We start from the raw sequence: 14534 nt of genomic DNA, 5'->3' as shown, positions 1-14534 counted from the left end.
ATCGATGAGTCGAGTGCCATATCCTGTTCGTACGAGGGCATCTTTCAACGTCTGTAGATGTCTGTTACGCTCCTCCTCGTAAAGATCTGTAAAGATTTAATCACCTGCTAATGCTCGCATTCCTAGCATTGTTTGGCATCTTTGAATTTGTCTATATGTGTGTTTCTGGATCAGACCTCTTCATTCACCTGAGGAAGGAGCAGCGCTCCGAAAGCTAGTGACATTGAAACAAACCTGTTGGACTTTAACCTGGTGTTGTAAGACTTCGTACTGTCTAACACAGCACAGTTGAATGAGTCGGTGACTGGTGAGATACAGCCACTGTCTAACACAGCACAGTTGAATGAGTCAGTGACTGGTGAGGTGCAGCCACTGTCTAACACAGCACAGTTGAATGAGTCAGCGACTGGTGAGGTGCAGCCACTGTCTAACACAGCACAGTTGAACGAGTCCCTGGAGAACACACTGATCACTGAACCAAATCTCCTTGTGACGAGTAAAATTCCTTCAGAGTCATCATCATCGCCGTCATCTTCAACCTCAGAATTGTGTCTGTATCATTTTTCACTTTGAAGACCCTGATTTTCCACTTTGGGCTGTTCATCGCATGACGATATTTTGAGTCAGAACTGAAACTCGTGTCAATCCTTCCTAAGGTTAATTTGTCTATTAGTTCTGTTCCAATCTTGTCTTTTGTTGTAATATCCAAATCCGCTAAAGCTGCTTTCACCCTCATTCAGAACCTGACAAAGTCTGACAAGGCTTCATAGGCATCCAATAGATTACCTTGCGAGTAAATCTCATCATTGAACCCCAATTAAAGATCCAAACTTTCGTCAGTATCCAACTGACAGACATTCAGCTCCTTCTAATTTTCCTTTTGTTAGGAAGTGACAATGCCGAGGCCAAACCTGTTTCCTCTTTGGTGGGGACCTAACCCGTGTCAACATCTCCACTTCATTCTTCCACTGGTCATATGGCTCAAACTCCAAGTACATTGGCGGGTAATCAGACCCTGATCATTTCCACTCACTTTCAGCCATTTCTTCCAAAAGCTGCTGAGATTGTAAGCTTCTGTCTGCAATTTTATTTTATTTTCGTTTCCAAACTTCACCATTAGACAAGCATTCTCTGTTACCATGTTATAGTCAATCTTTACTTGGTATAGATTTATTCACAGAATCAAACATTACAGGTATGACCTCCGACTCCAAGCCATATTAGTAAATCTCTCCTGTAAACGTGCTTCTGATAACCATCTAATCAATGCACTCCCATCTGTATATATTTGGCCTCAATTGACACAATTAGAAGCCACAGTCAGAGCATCTAAAAGGTCACTAATCAGTGTGACTGCCATGGTGTCTCAGCAGCTTGGATGAACAAGTGAATCCCTTCCCACACACAGAGCAGGTGAACGGCCTCTCCCCATTGTGAATCCGCTGGTGTGTCAGCAGGTGGGATGACTGAGTGAATCCCTTCCCACACACGGAGCAGGGAAATGGCTTCTCCCCAGTGTGAATTCGCTGATGTCTCAGTAGGTCGGATGATGTTCTAAACCTCTTTGTACAGTGAGAGCAGCTGAACGGTCTCTCCTCAGTGTGAATACGCTGGTGCACCATCAGGTAGGCAGAGGTTTTAAAGCAACTCCCACAGTCTGAGCATTTCACAAGTTTCTCATTGGTGTGGGTGCCTTGGTGTCCAAGCAGACTGGATGACTGAGTGAATCCCTTCCCACACACAGAGCAGGTGAACGGCCTCTCCCCGGTGTGAATGCGTTGGTGTCTCAGCAGGCTGGATAACTGAGTGAATCCCCTCCCACACTCCGAGCAGGTGAATGGCCTCTCCCCAGTGTGAATGTTTTGGTGTGTCAGCAGGAGCGATGAGTGAGTAAATCCCTTCCCACACTCTGAGCAGCTGACCAACCCCTCACCCGTGTGAAATCGCTGGTGATTCTGCAGTGCAGATGAGCGAGTGAATCCTTTTCCACACATGGGACAGGTGAACGGTCTCTCCCCATTGTGAACCCGCTGGTGCATCAGCAGCGCAGATGAATCACTGAATCTCTTTCCACACTCTGAGCATGTGAACGCCCGTTCCCCGATGTGAACTCGCTGGTGATTCCGCAGGGTGGACGAATCACTGAATCCCCTTGAGCACTCAGAGCAAGTGAATGGCCTCTCCCCAGTGTGGCTGCGTCGATGGGTTTCCAGCTTTGAGGGACAACTGAATCCTTTCCCACACTCCCCACATTTCCATGGTTTCGCCCTGTTGCGAATGTCTTTGTGCATCTCCAGGTTCAGTTGAAGCATTGTCCTCACAGAGAACACGTGTACGGTCTCTCCCCGCGGTGAACCTTCCAATCTTTTCCAGGCTGTGTAACTGGTTAAAGCTCCTTGCACAGACAGTTCACTAGACCATGCTCACTCGTATGTGTGTGTGTGCATCCCGGCGATTTTCCAGTCACACTAGTGTTTAAACAATTTGAAGGAACAGACAAACATTTACTATTCTAGTTTCAAATGTCGATGATATTCAGGTCCCGAATAATCTAGTGACTCTGTCAGATCTTCACGTGATGTTCATTGAGATTTGAGTCGGTAAATTCTCCCCTTCTGATACCCTGTGAAAGCAGTTCACAAAAGTAATTGCTGTCAGCACTGGATAGAAATTCAGAACAGATAATTCTAGTTTCCGTGGAACAGTCTTGCCCCGCTCATTCCCCCAAATGTATCAATCTTCATTCATACACTCTTCCCTCCATTCTCACTCTCCTGGACCTGAAATCCTCTACCAATTCTCAAGGAGTTCATTCATGCTGATGAACAGATCCATGCTCACTGCTTCATGTCCAGGACACAGATCTCAAAAAATCTTCTGCAGGCTGCTGGCTTTATATATATATATATTTAGTGCACATAAATGTATGTAATTTACAGAACGCTATTACTTGATTAGAGATACAGGCTGGATGACGGAGAACGTTTTTGGAGAAGCGAGCGATCAAGATCTGGAACTCAGTGACTTACAAAGATGATAGAAGCGGAGACGCTCAATAATTTTAAAACAAAATTTGGAAGGCAAATGAAGGAATAGGGGTATATTGGGGAAATGACACTGACTGGGTTATCTGACAAGAGCGTTGGCAAGGATTCAAGTTGCTGAAGGGTCTCCTTTTCTGCTCTGATGACTGGAAATATATAATGTAGCTGCAATGCTATGTTACAAGTTTGGAATAATAAATTAGCTTTAATACACAACAATAAATAATATACCAAATATGCACCTTATTCCAAATATGCACCATGTAACAACACCAGACATATTAATGTTGTTCTGATGCTCGTGACCTCATACTAAACAAATTCCCAGAGCACCCAATGGAACAAACTGAAGGACAACATTTCACATTTAAAACACTTTTACTGTGACAATCAACTAAAGTCGACATAAATGAATCATTGCATTAAGAGAGAAACGGTATTTGAATAAACAGGATAAATTTGTCTTTAAATATCTGACAATAAAAACAGGTTCTACAAAATCTCAGCATTTTCCCCCTCAGCAGATTTGTCTCTAATTCCCACAACTCTGTATTTCCCAGGGGGAGAAAGAAATAAATAGTGTTTTACTCACAGATGTTGGACAGAGGAGGAAGTTTTAGTCTGTGTGTGAAGCTAAAAACAAATGCTGTGTTGTTTGAAGTCAAACTGCAGGACTGGGAAGAAAATGATGGGAAGACATTTTGCAAAGTCCCCTCCCCCACTCCCTCAGCTGGCAGCCCAGCGCGCAGGCGCAGAAAGCGCCGAGTTGTCCGGGGCAGGCGCAGTGCGACTGCCTCCAGTGGTCGCTCTCAATCTCTTTTTGGACCAGCCAGCCGCGGTAGAGAGAGAGGGGGGGAGGGGCAGTTGAGCGGCTTCTCGTCCGGCCGGCAGCTGGTTGCCTGGAAACTTTGTCTCCAGGAGGTGTTGGGGGAGGGGGAATAAAGGGGGGGGCGGGGCTCCTGTTTTTGCGCGCGCTGGACCTGCGCATTGGAATCCGGGGACGTCACCACGGCGCAGAGTGATTGCTATTGGCTAATTCAGAGCAGGGGGCCATTGTGACGTCATGTCTGAGGTTGGACAATGAGCTTCAGAAAGTTCTTCCTCGGCAACATCTGGGAGGAGATCAATAAAAAAAATAGCAACAGAAGGAGACACTTCGGCCCTGCTCTGCCATTCCCCGCTGTTACCAGACTCCTAAACTGATGTGTTGGGTGCTTTGGATCCGTGGAACACATACAGGCCACCAACACTTAAAATAGAACAACACTATTTTATTAAGCTAGAAAATGTTGAACATACTTTCACTGTGGGTTAACACGATGTCAGATTAAACTTAAGACCTATGCCTATCTTAACCAGTCTATGCACTCTAAGCTCTGTCCTTCTGAGAGGCTGCATCCCGAATGAGCGGGAAAACTGATGTCCCTCTGTCTTTATAGTGAGTGTGCTCTAACTGGTGATTGGCTGCGGTGTTGTGTGTGTTGATTGGTCTTGCTGTGTGTCCATCAGTGTGTGTGTCTGCACCATGATATACTGGTGTATATTATGACTTAAACAACCCTCTTGTGGACTGACCTGATTAATACTATGCTTCTGTATGCTTCATGCAACAATGTCTGTTATGGTAAACCACAATACGTGTATAATATGTGTATTGTGGTAATGGCCACTGTATTATGTGTAAGGTGGTAAACCACTGCCGATGGCTCCGCCTCCCCTCGAGCTGGTATAAAGGTGGCTGGTCTCCGCCTCTGATCCAGTTCAGGATCTGAGGCCAGGAGGCTTTCTGTTTAGTGTATTGAATTGATATGCCTTCAAACTAACCTGTGTCTATGTATTTACGTTGTGTACATTGTGTTACCCTATTGGCAGCACAGTGGTTAGCACTGTTGTTTCACTGCTTGGGTCACTGTCTGTGCGGAGTCTGCACGTTCTCCCCATGTCTGCGTGGGTTTCCTCCGGGTGCTCCGGTTTCCTCCCACAAATCCCGAAAGACGTGCTGTTAGATGAATTGGACATTCTGAATTCTCCCTCCGTGACCCGAACAGGCGCCGGAATGTGGGGACTAGGGGATTTTCACAGTAACTTCATTGCAGTGTTAATGTAAGCCTACTTCTGACAAAAATAAAGATTATTATGTTAAACAGTAAATGTTAGATATTTATGGTTCTCTAATGAAGCATATTTATTATTATTTCTAATTGTGTTAAACAATGCTGTATATACGTACAGTCATTGAGTCATTCCACAACTGGAGTCCATGCTGACTCTTTGTCGAGTGATCCAGTTAGTCACATTCCCCCTCTATATACCCATACCCCTGCAAGTTTATTTTCTTCAAGTTCCCATACAATTACATTTTGAAATCTTACATCTCCGCTTCCACCATCCTCATAGACAGAGAATTAATGATCATATATGATATATACAGTGGCACCCTGACGAAGGAACTTCAGGTTTCTGTGCCTGGAACATGCAGCAGTGACTCGTGGTCTTTCAATCAACATGAGTTGCTCCTTAATGCAGTTCAATATTAAAGTGGAGTGATATGGAGACTGTGTGTGTCCGGGAGGTGTTTTGGTGAACAAGAAAGAGAAGACTGATCCATAGAAACTAGAATTGTCTACTCTGTATTTCTATCTTGTACTTTTAGAAAACTCTTTTTGCAGGATTTTAGAAAGGGAGGATTTGCAGCCAAAATTGTAACACCAAAGCTCATGTTGACATCCGACAATCACGCGATTCACCTGTGATGAATGTAGATTTTGTTTTCCATAGATTGCATTATATATACCTGTTACAGTAATGTTATTAACAACCTGGGTTAAGGTAACCAGTCTGTGTGTCTGCAAAGGCTGCAATTAAGATGTCATAAAAGTGAGATAATCATTCATTCCAAACATGTACTCGTTTACCTATTTAGGGTTAATGGAATATTGTGTATTTTGGATGGTTTCCTTGTGGGGGCGTAGATAATTTGAGACATTGTGTTTAGACTTAGATAAGCAGGTAATGGGATCTGAATGGGATAGAGATAAAGTAATTAATGGGAGAGGCCAGGTTTGTTGCATGCAGTTTTGGCTGTAGGAATTTTTGAGTTTGCCAAGGCAGAAGGTTTTTCAGGTTGTGCCTGAAAAGGTCTCTTTCTCTTTTTCTGAAAGGAAATCGCTACCCAATAGTACAGCAAGTACCCCTGTGTTTGCTAACTTGTTTTACAAGTGGCTTTTGATCTGTAATGAGATTTGCTTAATTGGAATTAGAGTTAGCAGTTGAAAATGAAATGAAATGAAATGAAAATCGCTTGTCACAAGTAGGCTTCAAATGAAGTTACTGTGAAAAGCCCCTAGTCGCCACATTCCGGCACCTGTTCGGGGAGGCTGTTACGGGAATTGAACCGTGCTGCTGGCCTGCCTCGGTCTGCTTTCAAAGCCAGCGATTTAGCCTTGTGCTAAACAGCCCCAGTTAAAGTGTTTCCCTGTTCTTTTAGAACTGTTTAACTTACTTGCATTTTTCTGTGATGTTGATGTGCTGAATACTGTGATGATAATAAAGTTTGTAGGGCATCACAGTGGCGCAGTGGTTAGCACTGCTGCCTTACAGCGCTGAGGACCCAGGTTCGATCCTGGTCCTGGGTCACTGTCTGTGTGGAGTTTGCACATTCTCCCCGTGCCTGCTTGGGTTTCACCCCCACAACCTAAAGATGTGCACGGGAGGTGGATTGGCCATTCTTAATTGCCCCTTAATTGGAATTTTTAAAAAAATAATAATAATAAAGTTTGTTTTAATAGAAAAGATCCTTATTAGGCAGTGAAAGTGCTCCTGGGGCAAAGTATCCTTTCCTCACAAGTTTACGTATTGTGATGAGCGGTTATTGTATTACTGTACCCTTGTCATCATGTAAGGTGATGTCCCCTTTAAGACCGGGCTTGGAACCCTGGGGGACTCCGCTTCCGGCTCCGCCCACCTGGGAGCAGTATATAAGGGGCTGCCTTGCAGGCGGCACCCAGTAAGCACCCGTCTCGGCACCAGGCTAGTTCTTAGCTTATTAAAGCCTTCTTTACCGTTTTACTCTCCAGCGTCGTTATTGAGGGGTACAACACGTATTGAAACATTGTTGAGCTTTCTTGCCTGGTTTCCTAACACAAATTCGGGTCGTCCGGTTTCCTAACATAAATTTGGGTTATAATCGCGCGTCGGCCGAAAATTGAGGCTGACACGGGCGCCCAACAGAATGTCATTCTCCAGTGCCTCAACAGTGGTGTGAATGTGTTCCATGCCGAATGCCAGCTTGGCTATGCAAATTGTACAGTAAAGGCTTTTTGCCTTTATCATTCGCGGCCCAATCCGGCATTCTCCGGGCTTCCCTCGATGCTTTGCCTCCGACAGGTGGAATTACCTACGGCGAGGTTCACTTGTGATATTGAAAATCGGGAACTAGCGCCGTGGTTGCTGAGGAAGAGAAAGGGGGTACAAGAAGTGTTCAGCATCGCTATAGTGTGCTGACAGTTGTGCCGATGGCTGGGTGGGGGAGGCACATCTGCCAGGACCAGGGGGGCATCCAGGAGGTGAGCCATGGGGTTGGGGTGGAAGGGCATGGACTACCATTGTCACAGCCTGCAAGGCAGCCATGCTGTTGACTGCCCACTGTGAACTGAGCACCACGGGCCGTATGGGTGCCTCCCAGGCCAACCCCCCAAGTACCTTCTGGCCCCAGCCGACCCATCAACGTGCTCCAAGGCAACCAGTGCCATCTTCTTGGCTGGGATGAGGGTGTGCGGGGAGTGGAGTGCCTATATACAGCTCCTGCTTGTCAGGCTCTCAGTGCCGATCCCGACCCGTCGTATCAAACTCCGGCATGCATTGGAATTCCAATAGTTCCATGTGGCGCTGGTGCGAGCCCATTAGAATTTCCTGAATCACTCCGGGTCCAGTACCATTATTGTGTACGTAGAACACTCGCGATTCAGTCCCGGCATCAGCACGGAGAATCTCGCCCATTGTCTTCCCCAACCAATTTTTTGAATCAGTGTACCTTGTATTAACCAAATATCTTAATTAAAGAATGCTGTAACAATTAGCTAACAATCAGTAACAAATTATTGCATAAGTTTATAGTAAGGAGGGTGTGGTAAGCCACTGTTGCACCTATATTAGGTGATGTATGGTAGGACCTGTACTACAGGTACGACGGTAGTCCCTGCCTGCTGGCTCCGCCCAGTAGGGGGAGTATGAATATGTCTGTCCTCCGTGCAGCAGCCATTTCACCAGCTGCTGTGGGAGGCCACACAATCTTAGAGCAAAAAAGCCTCAGTTGTATTCAACTCTCGTCTTTGTGCAATTGATCGTGCATCAATGTATTGCTCTAAGATGTGTGGCCTCCTACAGCAGCTGGCGTAAATGGTTGTACCATTTTATAAAGACCCGCAATCTGCCCTACTCCGTCGAGGAAGTACGAACAATCACCAGGGACTGCCAGGTCTATGCAGTGTGCAAGCCACACTTCTACCAGCCGGACCGTGCGCACCTGGTGAAGGTCTCCCGCCCCTTTGAGTGCCTCAGCGTGGATTTCAAAGGATCCCTCCACTCCACCGACCGTTACACGTATTTTCTCAGTGTGGTCGATGAATACTGCAGATTCCCCTTCGCCATCCCATGCCCCGACAAGACGTCTGCCACCGTCATCAAAGCCCTCAACACAATCTTAGCTCTGTTCGGTTTCCCCGCCTACATCCACAGTGATCAGCTGCATCAGTTCCTGCTCAGCAGGGGTATAGCCTCCAGCAGGACGACCAGCTACAACCCCCGGGGAAACGGACAGGTAGAGAGGGAGAACGGGACGGTGTGGAGGGCTGTCCAACTGGCCCTACGGTCCAGAAACCTCCCGGCCTCCCGCTGGCAGGAGGTCCTACCTGAGGCATTACACTCCATTTGGTCACTACTGTGCACTGCCCACTAACAACACACCCCATGAACGTCTCTTTGCCTTTCCCAGGCAGTCCACATTGCTAACTTTGCCTTAGTTCAATTGCTCTGTTTTATTTCCTTTGCTCTTGAGTCGCCAGGTATCTTTATGATACCGCCACGAGGTTCAAGTCCGAGTGATGATCAATAATCCAATACACCGATTAGTAAGATTTAAATCAAAGCACATTTATTATACACAGTAATCGCTACTCATGCACAAATTCTACGTCTAAGCTACTTCTACAACTAATAGGCCTATACTTAACTTTGAACTGGTCCACCAGGTCAGGGAAACAAATGGCCTTTCGTTCGGGTTCTGAGTCTGCGGGATTCGAAGTTGGTACGGATTGGTAGCTAGGAGCGCCTATCTCGTAGCGAGCGTTGAATTAAGACTTACGATTTCGATCTTCACTGCTCCGGCCACGGTCAATGCTGGTTCGTTGTTGCTGGGTGACCCGGGCAGAAAGAAGAGCGTGAAGAGAGCGAAGAGGTGGAGAAGAGAGCGATTTGAACTTGGGGCTCAATTCTTATAGTCCCCAGGGGCTTCCCGCCTTTCGGGGCGGACCCTGTACCTGGTCCCAAGTGATTGGACTTTGTCCCAATCGCTTGGTTCGATTTTCTCCAATGCTGGAGCGGTTCCCTGATCATTGGGCGGTCTTGAGGTGCTCGTTCACCTCCTTTTGTGTAGGCTCCTGCTGGCGCCGAAGAGTCTGGTTTTGCTTTGTGTGTCTAAATGTTGCTTATTGTTCCCGGGGATTGCTCATTAGTATGCAGATGGCTGTTGTTTTGTTATGCTGATGGTTGCTGGTATCGATATTGTCTGGCCTTTCCAGAGGTAAATACACAGCCAACCTGCAGCAGCTGTTTTTTGTCTTGTTGGCTGACTTTCCCATCAGCCTTTGCCGTTCGCCATTTTGAATCAGGAGTTGGCCATTTTAAGTGGCTACATTCCCTCCTTGTGATTCCAATGCGAAGCGTGAAGGATCACATAACTATGTTGCTTTCCATTCCCTGACCTGGGGGGGGGGGGTGGGGGGGGGGCACTTCCTTCATGGCCTCTGCACTGACCATAACTATGCAAACATTTTTTTTAACTGACAATTCTAAGGGCGCTATGTCAAACAGGGACATGCATTACAAACCAATAAACTGGGAACCTCTAACTATTCTTAACACACGACACTCACTTAAACATTTCATTATCCTAACTTCCTCAACCATACAAACAAAATCATAGCAGTTTATACACATTTTTCCTGGCTTGGCAGTCAAGCTCAGGATCGTACAATTTGCTCATGAACAGTTCTTTACATTTCTTTATTTACAATAAAACCGCAAATGAATGCTCTTTATTATAGATCGCGGGGGTCGGGGGTCTGGTCGTATCCGAAAATAGGGGATCTGATCCTATATACCGGGGTTCGAGCGCGGTAGGCTCTCCTTCTCCATTTTCTTAAACGCATAGTCTGCACGATGCAGCAGAGTATCGCCAATACCATCGAGGATTCTATCACGTAGGACAGGGAGTACCAGGTTATAAACCTGGCACACCAAGATGATGTGGTGTCGCTGGTGACTGGGCTCTGGGTACTGCGGGGAAGTGAAACATTAACGGCTGGGGGGGCTTGAAGTCATGGGGTTCGCGTTCACTCGCAACCAAATGTCCATTAGTATGATGCTGATCCATGTGGAGGAAGTCCTCATGGCTCTTCTCTTTCCTTTTCTTTTCTTCTCCGGTCCTGGAGCTTCTGGAGTTCTGTGGAAACAAGCATAGTGTCTGTAACTATCCTTGTTTAACATCTCGTACGATAATCTGTCTGTCCTTTAGTGCCAATTACTCCCTTTATAATTGGTCACTATGTGTGACTCCCTCATTTTTTCTTCTCCAAAAACCGAATTTTAGGACAAGACACACTTCCAAATAACGAACCAGTGCGAGCCGTCTCGCACTGAAAAAATGTTTCAGGATGTAAATAGCATATGGTTGGCAACCTGAGGGTTACCTGAAACGAAACAAAACTTTTTGAACTAAAATTTCCAAAATGAGGTGCGTATGGGCCGCGACGGGTAAGAGTTGGATGGAGTCCCCGGGTAGGACGGCTACCAATGCCGTGTCTCCCCTACCCGAGCATAGTTGACCAGAGGGGGGGTTCCCAGGCAGGGCGGGTCCCAAGCCGTTTCTCCACTGCCTGAGCAACCAACAAGAACGGGCAAGAAATGTAGTCATCGTGGTGGGGCTGCCGTAGTGGTTCTTTCCCTCGAACCAGAAGGGCAGTTATGAACGGGCGTCTGGTACCTTAACAAGTCTCTGCAGACAAGCTAGTTTCTCTGAACTAGTGTCTGACCAATAGCAAATCTCTGTGGGCAAGTCCTCAGAGATTTCGGCCGAAAAGGCGTGGGGCCGTGAAATTTTTTTCTCCTGTCTGACAAACAACATTTAACAAACTTACAAACAACATAAAACATGCGGCAGGTTCCATCAGAAAACGGGACATCGTAAATCACATTTGGGCTGGGGTGTAACTAGCATATGGAGGGAGTGCAGCGTGACCGAAGAAGAGAGGAAGGAGCAGTGAAACAAAAATGAAGTGGCCTTGCTGAGGTAACGCTGCCATGAGAAGTGGTGGGTAAGCGCTCACAGTTTGCATGGGGCAGCTGGGACCTTGTAGCTGCTGTGGATGGCGTTCTCTTTCATATCTGAGGGCTAGTCTAGCTGGTGGGGGGTCTCCTGCAATCTCGCGTGAAGTGTCCTGACTGCCCACAGTTGTAACATGACCCCTGGGGCACATAAGGTGGAGCAGGCTCTCTGGTGCATTGTTCCCTTGGAGATGGTTCCCTGGGTGGGGGGTCGGGGCTTTTGGTGTCTTTGCTGGTTTGGGGGGCATTTGTGGGCTGATTCTGTTGCTGCTTCAGGGGGGCTTGACATTCTCGTAATGTCCTAATTGTCCGCAATTGTAACATTCCGGTGGTTTCTGTGGGGGGCTGTTCCTTCCTTCGTTTACCCATGCGGGGTTCTGGTGCGTTTTAACTGGATGCATGTCTGCCTGCTCTTCCTCGGGTTCCCTAACTGCGGGTTTGTTTTGTACAGGCTGCTCCCAGGCGCGGGACAATCTTTTTAAAACCCATTTCTCATTGTGGGCTTCCTCTGAGGGGTCATAATTCGTACAAGCTGTTTGTCCTGTTTCTGTGGCATGGGAGATAAGGGTGCGGGTCCATTTGGCCATGTTGTCTGGGGACACATGGGCACGGTCTAAGTCTCCAAAACTGCTGCAAAGTGGATCCACAGGCATCCAGCAAATGCTGTGGGGTGCTCGGATTTCTTTTGCCTACATTTGTTGAGGCCATCTACGGGGTCACCCCGGTTATACCTGATCGCATCCAGGATCGCGGTATGCATTTCTGCAAGGGTGCCTCCTCCTACATTCTGTGGGTCGGGAAGGGCTGCTGCTACTGAAGGATCTAAACTTAAAACTGTGAGCTTTACATCCTCTCGCTCATCCAGGCCGTACATGGTCGCCTGATGTTTGACTGTGGCAAAGAAATGGTGGGGGTCTGAGGTGGGGAGGAACGGTGTGATATTATCGCACGCGTCCCGTAATTGGGTCACTGTTAAGAGGGTGTAGTATAGAAATTCCGTATTGTCCACTATGGCTGTGCGGCGGGTGGTTACAGGGTTCATTGGAGCGTGAACTATCTGCTCTGTGGGGGGTTGGGGCGCTTTTCTCTTTTGTGGCTTTCCCTGCGCACATGTTCCCTGAACATATCTTTGCGCTGTTTTGTTCAATTCCTCCCAATCAGGGCCGTCTTCCTGATCTAATTTTTCTCCAAAGGTTTCCTGGAAACCTTTCTGAACTGAAAGCAGCGATTGCAGCTCTGCAATCTGCTTCCGGCACTTTGCGTGATCTAGCGTGCTTTGTCTTTGTTCTGTGGTGGCAGCATGGAGTGTTCTTAATGCTGCCTTGAGGTCACTACACTGTCTCTGTAATGCCTCTACCTGTTTTTCAGTTTCTTCACGTACCAGGACTGCACGTTGCGTGTCCTGATAGGCCTTTTCGTATTGAGACTGGAAGCTGCTTAAGTGCGCCAGACAAGACTGGTGAGCCCTTTTGGCGTCATCCACCTCTCCATCTTTTGCCGCCAACTTCCTCCTCAATTCCAAATTCTCCTTTTCTACCTCGCTTACATTGACCTTACTCATTCGATGTATGCCCTCAACTTCTTTCCGGAGCGTCCTGACGACCTCCTCTGTGCCTCGCAATTGTGCCAAGCAGGACACGATTGCCATCGGCTTGCGAGCTTTCCCTAAGCTCTTTTTGTGGATCTCGCTCCGGTTCTCCCACCAAGTATGTCCTATACTCCCGGGGCCTGATTCTTCGTTGTCACAGAATTCATTCCAAAGGGGCCATCCTTTTCCTTTGAGATATTTCCTGATCTCTTCCTCCCAAATGGAACATTGTCCCACTCTACTGCTGCTGGTCTCTGCGACCGCAAATTCCTCTGGGTTCATTAGGCGCTGCATTGCCATCTTTCCTATCCGAATGCTGCTCTTCAAATTTGGGACAGGGGTATTAATCCGAATGCTGCTCTTCAAATTTGGGACGGGGTATTAAGGCGGTGCTGTAAATACGGGTACAGCTTTCGCTACTTTCCGAAATACAAACTTCCGACAGTTTTGTCGCACCAAAAAATCTATCAGTTTTACCTTATCGCCCTGTTAGTTACGCATGCATACACACACTTCCGAATTATGAGTATTGATCAGAACTGCTTGAACACTTGTGGTTTTCTGTTTCCAACTGGATCTCTAATTCAAATTCTGGGTTCTCCCGGAGTGGTTTTCCACTTCTAGATCGGGTCCCGTCAGGATGTCGCCAAATAATGTTGCTAACTTTACCTTAGTTCAATTGCTCTGTTTTATTTCCTTTGCTCTTGAGTCGCCAGGTATCTTTCTGATACCGCCACGAGGTTCAAGTCCGAGTAATGATCAATAATCCAATACACTGATTAGTAAGATTTAAATCAAAGCACATTTATTATACACAGTAATCGCTACTCATGCACAAATTCTACGTCTAAGCTACTTCTGCAACTAACAGGCCTATACTTAACTTTGAACTGGCCCACCAGGTCAGGGAAACAAATGGCCTTTCGTTCGGGTTCTGAGTCTGCGGGATTCGAAGTTGGTACGGATTGGTAGCTAGGAGCGCCTATCTCGTAGCGAGCGTTGAATTAAGACTTACGATTTCGATCTTCACTGCTCCGGCCACGGTCAATGCTGCTTCGTTGTTGCTGGGTGACCCGGGCAGAAAGAAGAGCGTGAAGAGAGCAAAGCGGTGAAGAAGAGAGCGATTTGAACTTGGGGCTCAATTCTTTTAGTCCCCAGGGGCTTCCCGCCTTTCGGGGCGGACCCTGTACCTGGTTCCAAGTGATTGGACTTTGTCCCAATCGCTTGGTTCGATTTTCTCCAATGCTGGAGCGGTTCCCTGATCATTGGGCGGTCTTGAGGTGCTCGTTCACCTCCTTTTG

General features: G+C 47.1%; 1 protein-coding gene across 1 annotated transcript in view; it reads right to left on the bottom strand.

Annotated features, from left to right (window-relative positions):
* Positions 1 to 223: 223 nt before the first annotated feature.
* Positions 224 to 14534, bottom strand: part of LOC140417917 (uncharacterized) — a 177418-nt gene continuing 163107 nt past the window's right edge. Inside the window, exon 5 of the mRNA XM_072501349.1 lies at positions 224 to 2422. Within this exon, the coding sequence (XP_072357450.1) occupies positions 1341 to 2422 (1082 nt within the window). The 3' untranslated portion in view covers positions 224 to 1340. The remainder of the gene's footprint in view (positions 2423 to 14534) is intronic.

The sequence above is a fragment of the Scyliorhinus torazame genome, chromosome 5, assembly GCF_047496885.1.
Source record: "Scyliorhinus torazame isolate Kashiwa2021f chromosome 5, sScyTor2.1, whole genome shotgun sequence".
NCBI classification, from domain to species: Eukaryota; Metazoa; Chordata; class Chondrichthyes; order Carcharhiniformes; family Scyliorhinidae; genus Scyliorhinus; species Scyliorhinus torazame.
This window is presented reverse-complemented; position numbering and strand designations above follow the sequence as displayed.